Genomic DNA, 19,362 nt, shown 5'->3' on the forward strand with positions numbered 1-19,362 from the left:
TTCCAGGTGTGTTCAGCAGGACTGGACAGTTGGTGCCCCCTGGCCCTGTAGCTGGGGTGCGTGGTGGCCCAGGAGGGGTTGGGGTGAGGTGGGGTGGCCCACCTACAGAGGGTGAGGATGAGCACAGGGTCCTGGGTGCAGGGCAGACGGGCCTAGTGGGCTCAGGAGCTCCGGCCCCGGCTGCACAGGCTGCGAGGTGCCCTCGCAGGCCCTGGATACAGGTGCGTGGAGCACAGAGGGCCCAGGAACGGGGAGGTGGTGGGGAGCTCGGCAGAGTACAGAGGGGCGTGGGCGCTGCTGCCCGGGAGAGCTCCGTGGGCCACACACGGGCCTGCCTGTGCCACCGCAGCCGTGCAGGAGAGGGCTGCGGGAGGCCTGTGTGTGCTTGTCCTGGGGGACTGCCTGGCCGTGCCGTGGTGTCTGCCCTCTGGCTCTGTCCCAACTGCGTCTCTCTTTTCTCTCCCTCCGTCTGTCTGTCCCCTGGCCTTCCCCTCCTGTCCTAGATGTGTCGGACCTTGAGAACAATAACCGTAGCAGGGCCGAGCTGAGTCAGGCCCCTGACAATCTCTCCACAGTGACCAACGCCCTGGTGGGCATGAGCCCCTCATCCTCGCTCTCGGCTCTGTCCAGCCGTGCCGCCTCGGTGTCCAGCCTCCATGAGCGCATCTTGTTTGCCCCTGGCAGCGAGGAGGCCATTGAAAGGCTGAAGGTGAGGGACAGGCTGGAATGAGGGCACCAGAGGGTGGGCGACGGACGCAGGCTGCAGGGCGCAGGGTGAGTGTGGAGAGGCGACAGGTCGGCACCTGGGTGTGGGCCCAGCCCTGCCCTCCCCCCGGCAGCAGCAGATTCTTGGCATCCACCCAGGCCAGCTGTGGCCTGCTCCCTGCCCACCGGCGGTGTGTCTGGGCATCCTTAGGCTGCACAAGATTTGGCCAGTGTGCCGATGAGCTCTGGACAGAAAGTGCCGTGAAGGACCTAGGGGTGATATCAGGTGGCCTGTGGCCTGGCCGCCAGCGTGGAGGGAAGCCCTGGGCGTGGGGCACTGGCAGAACTCGCTGCATCCGATGGCATGAGCCGGCGCCTGGTGGGGAGCTGGGTCGTGCAGTGCCGGCCCCTGGCCCTGCCGCAGCCCTGCGTGGTGGTCTCGGCAGGTGGTGGCAGTCCCGCCTGCGTCCCGGGAGCCACACTCACAGGAGGGAAGGCCACGTGGCGTGCAGGCTTGGAGCCCCTTCTGGGCTGCACCGTGCCTCCGGGTGCCTCGCGTGCACCCCAGCCGCGGGCACTGTGCCTTCAGCACTTCATGCTCGGCCTCCTCGGTCACCGGGCCTGTGGTGCCGAGCTGTGCAGGGGGTGGGCCAGACTGGGGCTGAGGGGACCAGGCACGTGGCCCAGGCGAGGCTGATGTGAGAGGCCGAGTGTGTACCAGGAGCTTGGCGCCCCCCGGGGTGGGCCTGGCCTTCTTGGGGCTTGGAGGGCCCTGAGATGTGTGCGGGAAGGACACCCAAGGTGCTGGTGCTGGCACTGTGTTCTGGACGGGACTCTGCGCAGAGCCGCCACAGAGCCCTCTGGGACATCAGGCTGGCTTCCTCCTGTTTCACGTCACCTCCCCATTCTCCCGGCTGTACCCAGAGGAAAGCCTCGTGTCCCTTGGTCCCCACCTGGACCTTCAGATCAGGTCCTGGGCCCTCCCTGCCCTCTTGGCTGCTGCCTGCAGGACCTTACCCTGCTCCCTCTGCCCCGCAGGAGACAGAGAAGATCATCGCGGAGCTCAACGAGACCTGGGAGGAGAAGCTGCGGCGGACGGAGGCGATTCGGATGGAGAGGTGAGTGATGGGGACACTGAGGCCAGGGGCACAGCCCGAGAGTTTGTGACCCAGGCAGGACACACACAAGCCCCAGCCACCAGCACCGGGTGCCTGGGCCTGGGGGTGGCTGCACCCCAGCCCAAGACAAACCTGGTACCTACCTTTGACCCAGTGACCCCAGCTCTGGTGGTGCTGGCCACTGGCCATAGAGGCCTGGCAGACAGGACCCCTGAGGGAGCATGGTACAAAAGGTCTCACCGGTGGACGCCTAATTCACTGACCAGACAGGATATGGCCTGGGAGCAACTGGGTGGCTCTGGGTCAGTTGGTCAGGCAGGCTGAGGCCAGTCCTGGAAGTCCCCTGCCGCTCCTGCTGACCCCAGCTCTGTCCCCCAGGGAAGCACTGCTGGCCGAGATGGGTGTGGCCATGAGGGAGGACGGTGGCACCTTGGGTGTGTTCTCTCCCAAAAAGGTAGGAGCTGGGCCCAGGTCTGGGGGGCTGCCCTGGGCAGGGTGACAGTGCCCTTGGTGGAGGCCAGAGGGGCTCCTGGGAGGAGGGGAGCAGGCGGGGGTCTGGCCAGGCATCAGGGTGGCTGTTAAATCACAGCCAGACTCTCCTTCCCGTGGGAGGCTTGTCCCCTGTCACCATGTCAGGGAGTCCTCGTGGCTTTGGGACAGGAGATAGGTGTTTAGTTGCCTGAGATATGGACTAGGTCCCCTGGGGGCAGGGCAAGGGAAACCAGGCCCGGGCTGGCCACCTGAGACACGTGGGCCCAGCCTTAGCCTGGAGCCCATGCCTCTCACAGGAGCCCCTAGCCCTCGTCCCCCTGGGCCCCAGACTGGAAAGGCAACCTGTGGGCAGCAGGGTGGTCAGGGGTCCAGGAGGGACAGTCCACCTCCAGGCTGAGGAAGGGCTGCCCTGGGGGAGGTGGGACTCGCAGCCTGCCCATCTGAGCAACAAGGTACTGGGCACTTTCAGGGTGGCCTCCCTGGGCACTGGCCTTCTTGGACTGGACCCTTTGGGGATGATCATGCACTGTGAGCTCATGGAGTGCGATCAGGCCTTGGGAAGAGGCCAGTGCAGGGCATCCTGCGGGCCCTGGCCAGGCTACCAGGCCACCTACCGCAGGCTCTGTGGCCAACGGGTGGGCGCATTTCCCAGATGGTGTGGAGCTTGTGCATCTCACACACCCCCAGCCAGAGTCTGGGCTGTCCCCAGGCAGCAGGCGGGACCCCGCTGTGCTCCACATGTGTCTCTGCCAGGCCCAGCAAGGCTTGATGCTGCCTGCATGTGCCAGGTGCCTGGTGGAGGTCCCAGCCATGGGGGCTGGGCAGGGTCAGGACCTGGCCAGGGCAGCAGCATGTGCTCAGGTCCAGGGGCAGGAGTGCCTGGGAGGAACTGCAGACAGGGCCCAGGGTGCCCCGATGGGGCTGGACTCCACACACCTCCTGAGCAGGCTCTGCTCTTGTCTGGAGCAAATTGCCCTGAGGCTGTTGGGAGCCTGGAGGTTGGGCCCTCCCTTGGGAGACTAGGCACCTGGAGTCCGCGGCTTTGTTGATGTCCCTGGGTGTGTGCACTGCTCAGGAGTGGGACCACCAGGGACCCCGCACGAGAAGCTAGGCGTCCCTGGGAATCTGGTGTCCCTTGGCCCTTCCTAGGACCCGCATCCACTCAGGGAAGGGGACAGCCTGATGTTGGTCCCGTGACTGGTGGCCAGGTCTCTCCTGCCTGCCCTAGGATTGACAGCTTGGGGTCCCTTGTGGGACACAGGGAGCAGGGCCAGCCCGGGCCTCTGCCATGTTGCTGGACTTCGCCTAGAACACAGCTGGGTGATGCCCTTCCTGAGTTCAGGGAGGGCGGGGGCCCAGGGAGACCCTGGGAGGAGTGGGGGAGGCAGTGAGGCCAGTCCAGGGCCACAGTGGGTAGGGCCTGCAGGGGCTGATGGGGTGGGCAGGGGGCAGAAGGCCGTGGAGACAGGCCTGGTAGGGGGCTGCATCACCTTGGGCCTGGGCTGGATTTGGTGGACCTGGGGTAGGGGAGCTGGCCTCCAAACCCCCGTGGCTCCGGGGGACGTCCTTCACAACCTTTGTGCTTCCTGGTCCTGAGGGCCAGTCCCGGCTTTCTGACCTGCTGAGTGGCAGATGGGGAAGGGTCCCGGCATCTGCAAGAGCTCTGCCGTTGAGACCTTCCTGCTCTCCTGTCTCGTCTGCCAGGCTGGGGTTGCCGTGGTCTGGGCCTGGGGAGGCTTGGGTGGGGTGGCCAGTGGCCCTGGGAGAGGTGGCCATCCCATCTCCTACCCCCAGACTCCTCACCTTGTGAACCTGAACGAGGACCCGCTGATGTCCGAGTGCCTCCTGTACTACATCAAGGACGGCGTCACCAGGTGGGCACTGGTAGGGTGGGCTGGGCGTGGGGGACTCCCTGTTCCTACCAGCCTGTGCTACCCCACAGAGGGCCATCAAGTTGGTCACCTGCTCTAGCAATACTGCTGCCCATGCTTGCTTCTGAAGTGACCCTGTGTCTCCTCTGGGCTGTCGATCCCAAGGCTGCGCTGGGGTCCTCTCACCCCTCACTGCCTAGCACCCTCACAATGCCCTTGTGGGGCATTTCCCCAAAGATCCCAGCTGGGCCTCCCCAAGGCTGCCTGTGGGCACAGGTGGGCCAGTGGGTGTCCTCATGGGTGTGCTGGACCTGTGTATGCTGCTAATGGTCCTCTTGCCCCACCCCCCCCAGAGTGGGCAGGGAGGATGCCGAGAGGCGGCAGGACATTGTCCTGAGCGGACACTTCATCAAGGAGGAGCACTGTGTCTTCCGGAGCGACTCCAGGGGAGGCAGTGAAGGTGTGTGTTCCCCACCCCTCTTGCCCCGTGCTGCTGACCAGGCCCCGGAGGGGTCTCTTAGAGGAGCCTAAGCCATGCATTGGGCAGAGGACAGCCTTGGGGACAACTCCCTTGGGTACTTAGGGAGGGCCTGGTGCCTCCCATGGCCAGGGGTGCTCCAGGGAGCCCAGTGTCTTGGAAGATGAGGGGTGGGACGTGGGAGGTTGGCAATGTGTCTGGGAGCGTGGGGGTGTTCTGGCAGCAGGACAGTGAGCCATGAGGAGCGCCCAGGTCCAGGCTGGAGAGCTGTTTGGGGACCATGCTTTCTGCTGCCTGTGGAGCGGCCATCTGCCCATTTCCTTGCCTGTCTAGCGGCTGCCTTCCAGAAGGTGGCGTTGCCCATCTCTGGGAGGGGCCGGCTACATTGATGTCCGTGGCTGTCAGGGCAGCTCCCAATGGGAGTCTGACCAGCCTGTGACCTGCAGATCTGTGAGTGGAGCTCACTGTCCACTTGGCCAGCTCAGGAGGATGGTGCTTAGTGTCCTTGAGCAATGCTGACGACAGTCAGCTCTCCCTGACTCTGTCCCCAAAGCGTCTGTCCTCTCCAGTTCGGGTGGGGTGAAGCCAGAGGACTCTGGGATGCCCTGGGGAGAGTCAGCCACTGTATTACCCATTACCCACCTGGAGACCTGGGCAGGGCCCTGGCTGTGGAGCCCTGCATGGCCTCGCCAGCCCCGTCTTGGACACACACAGCTCCCTCTTAGAGGTCACTTTCCTCCTCTACTGAATGAGCAGAGAACCCACCTCCTGCCCAGGGCAGGAAAGCTGAGCTGCTGAAGTGACAGTCCCTCTAAGTTGACTTTGTCTCTGTCTTGTAGCTGTGGTGACCCTGGAGCCCTGTGAGGGGGCAGACACGTACGTCAATGGCAAGAAAGTCACTGAGCCCAGCATCCTGCGGTCAGGTATGGCCAAGGGCAAGAGGGACCACGGAGTGGACAGGGCATCAGGGGAAGCCCCTATCCCAATGCCCAAGTCACCCCTTCTCCGTGTGAAGCCCCCTGTGGGCACAGCCCATGGCCCGTGGGTGGCGGCTCTGCAGGCTGTGGGCTCCTGACTAGCTTGCGAGCCTCCCCACGCCCCACCGGGCACTGGGCCTGAGCAGAGAGCCCGGTCTGCACACGGGGACCCCACAGTGGGCTGGGGCTGCTTGGGAAGCCGAGGTGGGACCCGTTCCAGAAGAGGCTCCTCCCCGGGCTCAGGATGGACACTTGGTGGGCTGGGCTGGGAGAGAGGGCCAGAGGGCAGCGTGGTCAGTTGGTGTGGGCTTGGCCTGTTGTCCAGATGTGAGCATCCTGGTGGCCCTGGTGTAAACCCAGGTGCACGTGGCAGGAATTCCCTTCTTTAGGGGAGTTGGACGGGAAGTGCCATCTGGCTTTTGCCTGGGGTCCGTCTGGAGAAAGCAGGAGCAGGGTGCATAGGCAGCCATGGCCAGAGCTTGGCTGAGGGATACCCCCGTACACGTTTAAGAAGATTTAGTTCAAAGACATGGCCTAGGTGAGTGGCAGGCTGTAGGCCAGGGAGGGTCCAAGCCCCCAGGCAGGCAGCAGGCCCGAATCTCCTGGGCAGGAGAAGACTCACCATCAGCAGGTAGATCTTCCCTCCTCTGTTCACTCCTAGGGCTTTCCACTGATTGATGGAGGCCCCCGCACCGTAGAGGAACTCTCTTTCACATATGGTCAGCTGGTTGCTGATGTTGACCACATGTCCAGGACCACCTCCACAGCAACACCTAGACAGTGCTTGGTGGGGTCACTGGCTGCTGTAACCTGGCCAAGCTGACATGTTAAACTGACCATCAATCAACCTTGGCCAGGAATGAGCTCTGGCTGGGAATGAGGAGGTCCCTCTGTCCACCCCAGGGGTAGGGAGGTGGGAGGTGACCCAGCCTGTCTTCACCCTGAGGGCCTCCTTGTCTAGCAGTCTTCAGAACTCCAAAATCCTGCCTTTGGGTCCCTAAGGACACTTTGGAGGGACACCAGAATACCCGGAGGCCATGGAGGCTCATCACCTGGGGTGGGCAGTCTAGACAGACAGCTGCTACTGTTCTCGGTCATTTCAGGGTTTGTTCTGTTGCCCATGAGCCTTGGGCAGGTTCTGGGCCCGCCCAGGGGAGACCTTGGCTTGGGGTTCCCACCCAGTGTGTGAGCCTGAGCACAGGGAGGCCGGAGGCAGTGACTGGATGAGGGTGGCCGGGCTAGGGGCTGAGCAGGGACTGAGGGGACCTTCCTGCAAACATTGAGGCTCAGGTGAGGGCAGAACAGGGGAAGTGAGGGCTTCAAAGGGGCCATACAGGCAGGACTGTCCAAAATCAGCAGGCACTGCCCCAGGGGCCCTGTAGATGCGTGGGTCCTGAGAGGGGTCCAGGACTGGGGTTGGGTGGGCAGGCCTGGACCAAGGTCAGCCTCCGGCACTCCGCCTCTGACACTCTGGCTGCCCTAAGGACCAGCATCTGTGGCCTTCCCACCCTGGGCCTGGCAGCCCTGCCCTAGCCCTTCCTGTCCAGAGGGAGCGATGGGGAGAAGGCTCTGGGGACCCACGGCCCCGGCCGTAGCCACAACTTGCACATCAGGGAACGCCCTGGCCGAGCGCACAGGGGAGGGGGGACCAGACTGGTGATTGCCACACTCTATAGGGACACTGGAGGACGCAGCAGACCACCAGCTGCTGAGCAGGGAGCGACCCAGGGGTTGGATTTGGGAGAGAAGGAAGAGGCTGAGGCGGAGAGGGGCTTGGAGTGGGTCTCCTGGTGGTGGGGGCCTCCCTGGAGTGCTGCGAGGGCCAGACAGAGGAAGGAGCTGCACCCCCTTCCTTCCTCTCCCTCTCTCTCATGGCCACTGAGGCCAGCCTTGCCTCTGTCCCCCAGGAAACCGCATCATCATGGGTAAGAGCCACGTGTTCCGGTTCAACCACCCGGAGCAGGCCCGCCAGGAACGGGAGCGCACGCCCTGCGCGGAGACGCCGGCGGAGCCTGTGGACTGGGCCTTTGCCCAGCGTGAGCTGCTGGAGAAGCAAGGCATTGACATGAAGCAGGAGATGGAGCAGAGGTGAGCCTGGGGCAGGCCGCTGCCCGCCGCGCCTGTGGGCCTCCTGCGCTTACCTGCTGCCCCTTGCAGGCTCCAGGAGCTGGAGGACCAGTACCGCCGAGAGCGGGAGGAGGCCACCTACCTGCTGGAGCAGCAGAGGCTGGTGAGGACACTGCGGGCCTCTCTCCCTGCCCTGTCTGTCTGCCCAGCCTCCTCTGTGCAAGGGCCACCTCGTCCCCCCGGTGAGCCCAAGCCTTGGCCTCTCTCTGCAGGACTACGAGAGCAAGCTGGAGGCCCTGCAGAAGCAGATGGACTCCAGGTACTACCCAGAGGTGAACGAGGAGGAGGAGGAGCCCGAGGACGAAGGTGAGGGCCCCCAGGGGGAGGCCTCCTTGGCCAGGGAGCATGTGGAGATGGGGCTCTGGAGGCCGAGCAGCAGCAGGCAAGCACGGCCGTGCACGCACATGTGGGTGTGGACGGGTGGCCAGGGCTGCGGTGGCAAGCGCTTGGCATGTGCCTCACCGTGTGACCCGTGGAGACCAAGGGCCACCGTGTCCCTCTCCACGGACGCCCTTTTCCTGGGGGGCCTGGAGCCCTGCTCCGGGGGCACCTGGCCTGCTCTCCTGCCTCCTCTCCTGGGGCCCCGTCCCCCACTGCTGGCCCGCGTGGCCTCTTGGCTACCACTGGCAGACTACCCCAGCCCCCACCTCAGCCTGGTGCTCGGGACCACCGCCCTTTATCTTGGGGCACCTGGGCCCTTCCACATGGCTCACTTACGAGCTTTCCACTGGCTTCTTCATTGTCTTTAAAATCGGGGTCCCCAGCATGGAGCCCCAGGCCCAGGCCCTGAGTGGGAGGGCTGAGCAGAGCTGCAGAACCTGGGCGCTCCAGTCCCCCACCAGGCCAGCCTGCCTTTGCACCTCTGCAGGGGAGTAGCCTCTCTGTGCACACTGGGCACAGAGCCAGCCTGTGCTCTCACAGCATGACCCTGCTGCCTGGACCTCCCAAAGGCTGGGCACAGTGGACAACACAGCTGCCTGTCTCTGACGACCCTGTGGCCTCTTCCACAGTGCAGTGGACAGAGCGCGAGTGTGAGCTGGCCCTGTGGGCCTTCCGGAAGTGGAAGTGGTACCAGTTCACGTCCCTGCGGGACCTGCTGTGGGGCAATGCCATCTTCCTCAAGGAGGCCAATGCGATCAGCGTCGAGCTCAAGAAGAAGGTGGGTGCTCACTCTGCTGGCCAGACCCGTCCTGTCGCCTCTCAGCCCAAGGTGGACAGAAGGGCCCTGCCTGAGCTTGGCCCCGGGGTGGGCAGCAGAAGGAGGGTCTGGGACTGGCTGAGATGGACAGCTTGCCCTTTCTGCTCAGGGAAGGTGTTGGCCAGGAGGGGACACGGGGAGCAGGACCTCTGCAGTGTGGCTAGAAGGCCCAGTGCCCATGGGCACCAGTCAAAGGCTCTGAGGTCGGCAGGAAGCCCCACTGGGGACCTGGTTCCACTCACCAGGGACTGACGATAGGCCATCTTCCACAGGTCCAGTTCCAGTTTGTCCTCCTCACGGATACCCTCTACTCCCCACTGCCGCCAGACCTGCTGCCCCCAGAGGCTGCCAGAGACCGGGAGACTCGGCCCTTCCCCCGCACGATAGTGGCCGTGGAAGTGCAGGACCAGAAGAACGGGGCCACCCACTACTGGACGCTGGAGAAGCTCAGGTGTGGCTGGTGGGCAGCTGGAGTGGACAGTGGGGCAGGCCTTCCTCCAGGACAGAGCCAGGGCCAGGCTCAACCTTCGCACAGGGCACACGGGGGGTCTCCTGTAATCTGCATCCTCTTACCAGTGCTGTGGTCAGACCTCAGAAGTAAGAGGAGGCGGACTGAGGCCCACAGAGGCCAAGACGGTCCTTCTGGAAGGGAGGGAAGGGTCATGCCCCTGGAGGTCCTGTGGGCAGTGGGGCACTGGATGGGCACAGCCAGGCCTGCAGGGTGGGATCAGCGTCCCCAGAGCCAGGAGCTTGGGGGCAGCAGGAGGGGACTGGGCTCCTGGCTCCTCCCTTGCACCCTCCCACAGCAGCTGCACCACCCAGGAGCCGCTGGCCCTGTGGCTCGGCTTCTGTGGCCTGCGGACTCACTGTGCTTTGTGCTTGTTCTTCCTCTATGAAAGGTGACCGCGTGAAAACGCGGGGGCAGATGCCATTGAAGGCAGAGCAGACTGTCCCTGCAGCTGCTAGGAGGGGACCCAGGGCACGGGGGGAGGCACCAGGGCTGGCCAAAGCAGGAAGGCCAGAGCTTCTGACCGCCTCCTGGCCTGGTGACGTGGGACAGAGGGAATGTTGGCTTGGCCTGTGGGAAACCAGGGAGGGAGGAGGTCAGGGGCACTCCGAGTCATTCATTTGTGTGTGACAGGTGGGCTCCAGGAACCGCTAGGCTCGGGGTGGGAGGTGGCAGAGGGCTCTCCCCACCAGAAAGTCCCCAAAGTGTCCAAACATCAGAACATGGAAGACCAATCATGGGATCCACACTGTCCTCTCTTGTATAGCTCACACACACGTATACACAAATACAACAGGTGGACACAGACACACACACACTGATACGCACACTGGTCCACACACACAAGACACGTACACACAGTGGTAGACTCTGGTAGATACACGCACATGCTGGTACACAGTGGTAGACACACACACGGGTAGATGCACCAGTACTCATACTCTGATACACTGGTAGACACACATACACACATCAGCACATGCACTGGTACACACTGCACACACACAATGGTAGATACACAATCTGGCACACTCCCATGCACCCTGGCAGACACACACACACACACACAGGGGTCCACACATGAGCACCCTGCAGACCTCCGGGCTCCATGCTCAGGGTGCCTGCCCCAGGCAGGGGTGTCCCCTGGGAGTGGGTGTGGTCCTGAGCACTGAGCCTGGGCTCTGCCCAGCACTGCCGCTCACCTGAGCATGATCTCGAAGACATTTCCTTAGTCCTCCCTGCCCCGTCCCTGCCTCTCCTCCAGCCGCTGCCCATGGGGGTCCCTGCACCCCTCAGGCCAGCTGCAGGCTTGTGGGCTCAGGAGGGTGAGTCTGCCTGTCTAACTGCAAGTGCGTCTCCCGATTGGCCAGTTCCGAGGATCTGGGGGGTTTCTGTGCCAGGCCCACGGTGGCTGGCCCCGGCCCACACAGTGTGCTGCGCCCCACAGGCAGCGCCTGGACCTGATGCGCGAGATGTACGACAGGGCCGCGGAGGTGCCCTCCAGCGTGGTGGAGGACTGCGACAACGTGGTGACCGGTGGAGACCCCTTCTATGACCGCTTCCCCTGGTTCCGGCTGGTGGGCAGGTGGGCACCTCCTCCTTGCCCTGGCACAGCATGTGATAGCGAGAGGGCAGTGGGAAGAGCGGCCTCCTCCCAGGCCTGGACCCCACTGGTCCTGGCCCTAACACAAGGAGGGAGCTCTGCTCCGCCTTGTTCTGCCCCACCAAGGCCCCCGTCCCCGGCCCCGCCACTCCTCACCACATACTTGTGGGCCGCAACCTCAGGGCATGAGCTGGGTCTCACCATTGCCACCCTGCCCAGTCTGTGTGAGACTCCCCAGCAGCTGGGGCCTTGGGCCGGTGCCCTGTGGGGTGAGAACGCAGAGGCAGGGTTGTGCCCCCAAGCCCTAGAGGCCATAGAGGCCACCACCTCCTTCCTGGTCTCTGGTCTGGGGTCTGTGCCCAGCCTCTGACCCCACACGACAGTGGCATTCTGAGGTCTTCACAATGGCCTTGGGGATGCCTGGCTAGGACCCCTGTTCTCCATCACACTGTTGGTGCCTTCCAGAACCTTCTGGAGCCTTCCAGCTGACCACACATGTGGTTTGCTTCAAGCCTGGGGCTGGGGTGGGATTCTGGTCCTCCTGTCTTTAAAGCGGCCTTCTCGGTGGTGCGTGTGCTGGGTTGGGTTCACACAGAAGCGTGCCCCGGCCGCCGCCTCCCGCGGGTAGCTGGTGTTAACCTCTCTCTGTCTTGTCGTACTAACCTCAGTCCAGTCATCTCTGGCTGCAACAGCTACCCTCTTCTCAACACATGCATGAGCGAGCGCATGGCTGGTCTCACCCCCTCCCCCACCTTCTCGAGCCCCGACTCCGACGCCACCGAGCCTGCCGAGGAGCAGAGCGTGGGGGAGGAGGAGGAGGAGGAGGAGGAGGAGGAGGAGGAGGACCTGGAGGACGACGTCTTTCCGGAGCACACGCTGTGCGACGGCCGGGACCCGTTTTACGACCGGCCCCCCCTGTTCAGTTTAGTAGGAAGGTTGGTGAGGCTGCGCAGAGCATGCTGGGGAGGAACCAGCTCTTTTGCACAGGAGCACTGCTGTGGGCACGATCGGGCGTCAGGGTGTGACCCCGGACCCTCCCAGCCAAGGCAGGCTGAGGGGCTGGCCTTCCGAGGCAGGGCCTGAGGGAGCTGGGGCTCCCGCGGCGGCCCCGTGGGTACTCCCCTCCTGGAGATGAATGCTCTGGCCGAGTGGTATGGGGTCGGGGTCCAGCTAGGGAAGAAGCAGCCCTGGAGCACGCAGGGTGGCCACCGGCCCATGGCACTGGATCCTGTAGGTGGAACTGCTTCTACGGAGGCTGCAGGAAACCTGGGACCTGGCCGTGGCTCTGGCCCTGGTGCCCAGGTTCTACCCTATGAGTCTCTGTGCAAGGACTGGGGTGAGAGGTGAGGAAGGGGCACCCCAAGTGGAGCCAGCTCATCCCACTGAGGCGGCTTCCGTCTCTCCAAAGAGAAGGCAGTTCCCTGTGTGCATCCAGCGCCACTCTGTTCTGGGGAAAGGAGCAGGACTTGGGGGTCAGCCTAGGGCAGGCAAGAGCCCCCTCTACTGCTCCACATGAGGGGCCTGGCAGGCCCTGCCTCTGTGCAGAGGTGAGGGTGTTCTCCCAGGCTGTCACAGGGAGAGATGGACCCGTGGCCCAGGGCCCTCTGGGCACCTGCCCTTTGCAGCAGGAGCTGGTCATTAACAGCCCCCAGGTGTAGGAGTGGCCAAGGTCAGGAGGTGGAACAGAGGCTGTGGGGAAGCCCAGACCTGGGCAGACATCCCGCCTGCAGGTGGACCTGGCACCCACTGTTCATTCTGTTCTCATGGAGGGATGGAGACAGGAGAAGGCAGGTCCAGCAGCCTAGTGCCGCTGTCAGACGCTTGGCTCCTGACGGGAACAAAGTGCTTCCACACGAAAAGGTGTCCGTCAGCTTCAGCAGCTTTTCTTGAAGTTAGATGGTTTCCTGGGGCCAGGCATTTCCAGAAAACTTGACCCGCAGGCTGGGGGCAGCCCCTGCAGATCAGGAGATTGGCTGGGCTCCCAGGTGGAGGAGATGGCAGGAAAGCCCCCTCCCCTGTGAAGGCAGCCGGTCCCCATGGCACCTGCCATGGACTTGCTCTGATTGGTTTTCCCTGACTGTCACCAGGCTGGCATCAGGAGATGAGCCAGACACAAGTAGGTGATGTCCCCCCAGATGTCCGAGCCTGGACCTCACTCTGCTGGGCCCGGCCGACTCCAGGCAGGTTCCCCTCGCCAAGCCCCAGGCTCTAGGGCCAGACCTCAGCTCCTGCTGGGGTTGGGGAGTGGCTCCGGGTGTCAGGTAGCCAGGGATCAGGGCGTGCAGGGACAAGAATAGGGGAGAAATGGGGTGTGGGCCCTGCAGTCTCAGCAGAAAAGAGCTGGGTCCTTCCAACGTTTTTCCCCTCTTGTGGATTTGAGATTTTACAAAACTGCCAAACGGAACAAAAGTTGTCCTTGAGAGGCCTGGCCCCCTGTGTCACAGGAGGTCGTGACAGGCTTCATTTGGAATCATCCCCATCTTTGGGTTTGGCAAGAATTGGCTTCTCCCGCTCAGCAGCTAAGCAGGCCCAGCCCTGGGAAGGACCCCACCGTTGATTTTCCTTTGATCCTTCTGGTAGCTGCTGGCTCTCTCTCCAAAGCTTAAGCAAAATTGGGTGGCCCACTCTGGTCCCCTATGGAAAGGCGTCCCTAGGTCCCAGCATGCGTCTTGCACCTCACCAATCTGTGGTTAGCGCTGCCTCCTCCCTCCGCTCGCCACTCGGCTCCCTCCTCCCTCCCCGCCTCTCCTCTCTGTTTCAGTCTGCTTCAAGGTGCTCTTGCCTCTTGCCAGAGCCAGGGGCCTCTCCCCATGTCCAGGGTCAGGTCCCTGGGGGCTCTGCCTGTGGAGGTTGTGCTGCCCAGTGACCTGGGGAAGCCATTGTGTTGTTGTCCACAGTCCAGGCTGAGGAAGTGGGCCTGAGGCCTCTGCTTCCCCTGGAGGCCTAGGTGCCTCCAGGAGAGGGGGACACAGACAGTGGGTAAGATGGCACTGCAGACAGGGCTGGGCAGGAGCCTAGTTCCTGGGCAGTGCTGGGGGAGGGGGACGAGCCCAGGCTCCAGGGCAGTATCCAGCACTAGGTGATAATGCTGAGCCAGCGAGAGGCAGGTGTCAGCTCTGTGCACCCCGGGCCCCCTCAGCACCCACTCCAGGGGCGCTGTGCCAGGCCCCTCAGCCCACCTTGCCAGTGTACCTGTGGACGGTGTCTCCAGGCCCTGAGGGCAGCAGGCTGTGCAGGTGGGTGTAGCAGAGCCGTGCTGTCAGGGTCAGGACTGGGGGAGTTGTCTGGTCCCCAGAGTACCTGGCACTACTGTTGGGTTGCCTGGCACCAGGAGGGCTGATGAGACCAGGCCTGGAGAACAGTCCCTGCTGGACAGAAGCCCAAGGCCCCTGACGTGGGTCCCTGGAGTCCGGCACCACCTGGTCCCATTGCCCAAACTCTGGGTGCATGCGCTGGATGGGGTCCCCATGGGAGCAGGGACAGGGGTCTTCAAGACTCAATTTGTGGCCCCTCAAAGCTGGTGCTGCCACTGGGGGTGGTTAATGCCACTAGGGGTCTGAGTGGGTCCATCACCATCTCCAGGTGGACTGGCAGGGGTCTGTGGGTTGGAGGGAAGAGCCACAGATGCCCCTTTGCATTCTCCAACACTGACACCGGAGCTATCACTGGGTCCTCAGACTTCTACCAGGGTATCCCTCAGAATGTCCAGAACGGGTCAAGGGCTAGAGAAGAGGGAGGCTTTGGCCACAGATCCCAGTGGCCCTTTGATGATTAACCTCTGGGCCTCCAACCAAGAGGTCCCTACAGGCTCTACCCCACAGCCCCTCCCTCGGGGGCATTGTGTGGCTGCATCTCCCATGAGGACTGTGGTGGGTGCTACCATGTTGGGCTTTCTCCATAGACAGGAGCGGGTTCTGAAAGGCCAGGATCTGGCTGTGCTGACCGAGTAGGGAGGTGGGGGACCTGGAGGGCCTGGTTGGGAGCTGTCAGGGACCTGCAGGTCCCAGCCCTGACTCCACAGTCCACAGGTCATGCCTGCCAGCTCAGGCCTCGCTCTACTTTGGTGCCCCTAGAGAGAGGCGCAGCCAGCAAGGGGGATGCGCTGCTACGTGGGCCCCATCTGGCCACTGGCCTTCCAGGTGTCGGGAGCCAGCTCTCCAGCGTCCTACCTGCTCTTAGGGTGTTTGCCCTGTGCTTCAGAGACCTGCTGGGGCCGTTATTCCTTGGGTCTTTGATTTATGCCTAGGGGACTTAAAGGGCCCCCATGTGACTTCTGGGAACCTGAGCCAACAGGTTGACATGTAGCAGACCCTCCCCCCCAGCCCAGGAGGTGCAGTGGTTTTCTGGCAGGTTCCTGTGAGCCCCCCCCAGTGTCCAAATCCTGAGCCGGTGCCACCAGGACCTCCCCACTCCTCTTCTGGATGCCCAGTCAGCTCTACCTGGAAAGGAGGGCAGGTGGCTGAGTGGGTAGGTTCTGGGCTAAAAGCAGAGCTGAGCTGATTGTTCTCACCCCAGTGTGACTCACCTGGCCCTTCCTGATCAAGGTGACTCCTTGGAGTGCCCCCCAGGAGGTGCTCCCATTCCTAGGAGGATGCCCCCTGGAGCATGATCCTGTTGCTAGGAAGGTGCTCCACCCAGGAGATGCTCCTGTTCCTGGGAGGGTGCTCCACCCAGGAGGTGCTCCTGTTCCTAGGAGGGTGCTCCACCCATGAGGTGCTCCTGTTCCTGGGAGGGTGCTCCACCCAGGAGATGCTCCTGTTCCTGGGAGGGTGCTCCACCCAGGAGGTGCTCCTGTTCCTGGGAGGGTGCTCCACCCAGGAGGTGCTCCTGTTCCTGGGAGGGTGCTCCACCCAGGAGGTGCTCCTGTTCCTGGGAGGGTGCTCCACCCAGGAGGTGCTCCTGTTCCTGGGAGGGTGCTCCACCCAGGAGGTGCTCCTGTTCCTGGGAGGGTGCTCCACCCAGGAGGTGCTCCTGTTCCTGGGAGGGTGCTCCACCCAGGAGATGCTCCTGTTCCTGGGAGGATGACCCCATTCCTAGAAGGGTGCTCCATCCAGGAGGGGCCCCTGAACAGTGGGGGCGTTCTCCACAGCAGCCTACCCACCTGGCTGGGTGGCACAGGGTCCTCCAGGGTCTTCTCCATCCTGGCTGCCTTTGTGACCCTACATGTTGGCTAGTTCAGGGCATGCAGAAGCCACCCCAGTGACCATGTCCTCTGCCCAGGTCAGTCCTGGCACCAGCTGGGGCAGCTAACTGCTGGCTGGGAACAGAGGCTCTTGGAGCTCTGGGTCACTAACGGGTCAGGTGGGGTTGTGCGTGGGTCTGGGGTGTCCTCAGGGCACTGGCCAGCCACCCTGGGCACTGGCTGACTCTGAGTAGCTCTCACCCACCACAGGCTGCATTGTGGGAGGGGCTCTGGAGGATGGAGCCACCAGGCTGAGGCCCGTGAGCAGCAGGGCTGGCCAGGGAAGGGACGTCACAGCAGCTGCGCTGCACCGACCCACCAGGTCCTCCAGTCCTTGAAGCAGGCTGAAACCCCCCCCCCCACCTGTTCTCTTCTCGGACGGCCACACCTGGGCTCTGCTGGGCTGTGCCCTCTGCTCACCGAGGTCCACTCCCTGGCCCCCTCGTGCCTCTCCTGTCTCATCAGCACTGCAGACCCCACGACCCCTGCCCGGCGCCTCGCTCCCACACCCTGGCTGCCCCGCGGCTTGGCTCTGCTTCGCAGCTTCTTGTCATGTTGTCCTCGGCCGTGCTGTCACTGCTGCCACTCAGAGCATGGGGGGTGGCCCCTGATCGCGGCCTCTGCTCCCCAGGGCCTTCGTCTACCTGAGCAACCTGCTGTACCCCGTGCCTCTGGTGCACCGCGTGGCCATCGTGAGCGAGAAGGGCGAGGTGAAGGGCTTCCTCCGCGTGGCCGTCCAGGCCATCTCAGGTGCGTGTGGGCGGCACACTGGGCCAGAGCCCGGGCTGGCTCTGCTTGTGCCGGACGCTGAGGGCGGAGACGGGCCTGTGGACATCGTGTGGGCAAGGACCAGCCTCACCTGGGCTGCCCACGGTGGGGCCTGGAGCACTCCCCTGGGCCCAGCTCTTGGCTCTGGCCTCCTAGACTCCCCTCTGCTGACCAGGGATTTGGGCTAAGCCCAGGGAGGCCTGAGCCTGCCCCATCAGGCGGCCCAGAGGGACCCAGAGACCCTTGGCTCCCTCCCTGCAGCCAGGCCACGCCATCCACCCACAGGCTCCACAACCACAGGAGGGCCTGCAAACAGAGTCCCTGCCCACCTCTGCCTCTCCAGCCTCCTAGATCCCCCCCCCCCTCAGACCCTCCCTCATGTGGGCCTGAAAAGGCAAGTCCCTCACCCTCAGAGGCAAGACCTTCCCACTGGCCAGCCACGGAAGCTCTGGGCCCTGGTGGCTTCCTTGTATATGGGGCCAGGTTTTAACGCATCCCACCTGAGAATGTTGCCAGACCAGGCGAGGACTTGGGTAAAGTGTGGCTGACCAGGGGTCTTCAGGTCAGAGGTGCCAGGTGTGATGGTGGCTCCCGGGCTGCCTTCTCAGCGGGCACAGGGGACTGCTCAGGCCCCACCCAGGGCACCTTCCAGTCCTGCAGTATGGACCTCATCCCACAGGGAACCCTGGGGAGACAGTGGGCCGACAAAAGGCATCTCTCAGCTGCTCACCTCCCCAGGTGCTCATATCCCCAGGTGCTCACCTCCCCAGGTACTCATTTCCTCAAATGCTCACCTCCCCAAGTGCTCACCTCCCCCAGGTGCTCACTTCCCCAGATGCTCATCTCCTTCAGTGCTTACCTCCCCAGGTGCTTATCTCCCCAAGTGCTCACCTCCCCAGATGCTCATCTCCTCCAGTGCTTATCTCCCCAGGCGCTCACCTCCCCAGGTGCTCATCTCCTTCAGTGCTTACCTCCCCAGGTGCTTATCTCCCCAAGTGCTCACCTCCCCAGATGCTCATCTCCTCCAGTGCTTACCTCCCCAGGCGCTCACCTCCCCAGGTGCTCATCTCCTTCAGTGCTTACCTCCCCAGGTGCTCATCTCCTTCAGTGCTTACCTCCCCAGGCGCTCACCTCCCCAGGTGCTCATCTCCTTCAGTGCTTACCTCCCCAGGTGCTCATCTCCTTCAGTGCTTACCTCCCCAGGTGCTCACCTCCCCAAGTGCTCACCTCCCCAGATGCTCATCTCCTCCAGTGCTCACCTCCCCAGGTGCTCACCTCCCCAGGTGCTCATCTCCTTCAGTGCTTACCTCCCCAGGTGCTTATCTCCCCAAGTGCTCACCTCCCCAGATGCTCATCTCCTTCAGTGCTTACCTCCCCAGGTGCTCACCTCCCCAGGTGCTCATCTCCTTCAGTGCTTACCTCCCCAGGTGCTCACCTCCCCAGGTGCTCATCTCCTTCAGTGCTTACCTCCCCAGGTGCTCACCTCCCCAGGTGCTCACCTCCTCCAGTGCTCACCTCCCCAGGTGCTCACCTCCCCAAATGCTCATTTCCACTTGATCCTCATCTTCCCAAATGCTCATCTCCCCTAGGTGCTCATCTCCCCAGGTGTTTACCTCCCCGGGTGCTCACTTCCCTAGTTGCTCACCTCTCTGGGTGGTCATCTCTCCAGGTGTTTACCTCCTCAGGTGCTTTTCTCCCCAGGTGCTCATTTCCCCCAGGTGTTCACCTCCCAGGTACTCACCTCTGCCAGATGCTCACCTTCCCAGGTGCTCTCCCACCCAGGTCTCCTAGGTGCTCAGTTCCCCCAGGTGCTCACCTCCCCAGGTGCTCATATTCTTTACCCTTGGAAGTTTCAACCGCACTCAGATGTCGAGTCTCCTGGCCCTATATCTCTTCCACCTTGTGTGTTAACGTGACTGATAATCTAGCCCTATTAGCAGTAAAAACTAGTAGCATCTAAGTGCTCCCCCAGTACCTCTTACCATTCCAGGTCCCCCACTATTGTTACATAAATGCAAGGCGCTCACAGTGACCCATGGTACTGAAACTTCAGGACCCAGGGGGCAAGCCTGGAGTGCAGGGAGGGGCCAGAAAACAGGTCCCCCTCCTGCCAGGCCCCTCTGTAGGAAAGTGCCGTGTTGGCACAACCCCCTTGCTCAGGGATGCTGGGAGTGTCCGGTGCCACCCACTGCCCCGAAGAAGCTGCTCCCATCCCCCCAGGCCTCCATCCGCGCGTCTGCCCCACTAGTTCCTGTCCTTACTGAGCACAGCCAAGCTGGCTACTTCCTGCCACTGTCACCTGCTGAGATGCGGCCACACCAGAGGCCATGGGGCT

At 63.1% G+C, this 19,362-nt stretch overlaps 1 protein-coding gene across 22 annotated transcripts in view; it reads left to right on the plus strand.

The window, feature by feature from the left end:
- Positions 1–19,362, plus strand: part of Kif1a (kinesin family member 1A) — an 83,747-nt gene that overhangs the window by 36,249 nt on the left and 28,136 nt on the right. For 9 of the 22 annotated variants that reach the window (XM_058573431.1, XM_058573434.1, XM_058573436.1 and 6 more), the window contains 14 exons: positions 576–709; positions 1,744–1,823; positions 2,202–2,277; positions 4,110–4,189; positions 4,540–4,646; positions 5,504–5,587; positions 7,549–7,729; positions 7,799–7,871; positions 7,981–8,074; positions 8,779–8,927; positions 9,239–9,417; positions 10,922–11,059; positions 11,746–12,012; positions 16,891–17,009. In XM_058573431.1, the coding sequence (XP_058429414.1) occupies positions 576–709; positions 1,744–1,823; positions 2,202–2,277; positions 4,110–4,189; positions 4,540–4,646; positions 5,504–5,587; positions 7,549–7,729; positions 7,799–7,871; positions 7,981–8,074; positions 8,779–8,927; positions 9,239–9,417; positions 10,922–11,059; positions 11,746–12,012; positions 16,891–17,009 (1,761 nt within the window). The remainder of the gene's footprint in view (positions 1–575; positions 710–1,743; positions 1,824–2,201; positions 2,278–4,109; positions 4,190–4,539; positions 4,647–5,503; positions 5,588–7,548; positions 7,730–7,798; positions 7,872–7,980; positions 8,075–8,778; positions 8,928–9,238; positions 9,418–10,921; positions 11,060–11,745; positions 12,013–16,890; positions 17,010–19,362) is intronic. The other 13 variants (XM_058573443.1, XM_058573444.1, XM_058573446.1 and 10 more) reach the window with 2 other exon arrangements.

Source organism: Marmota monax, unplaced genomic scaffold, assembly GCF_021218885.2.
Source record: "Marmota monax isolate L192 unplaced genomic scaffold, Marmota_monax_Labrador192_F-V1.1 WCK01_AAM20220418_F8-fsc00298, whole genome shotgun sequence".
Lineage (NCBI taxonomy): Eukaryota > Metazoa > Chordata > Mammalia > Rodentia > Sciuridae > Marmota > Marmota monax.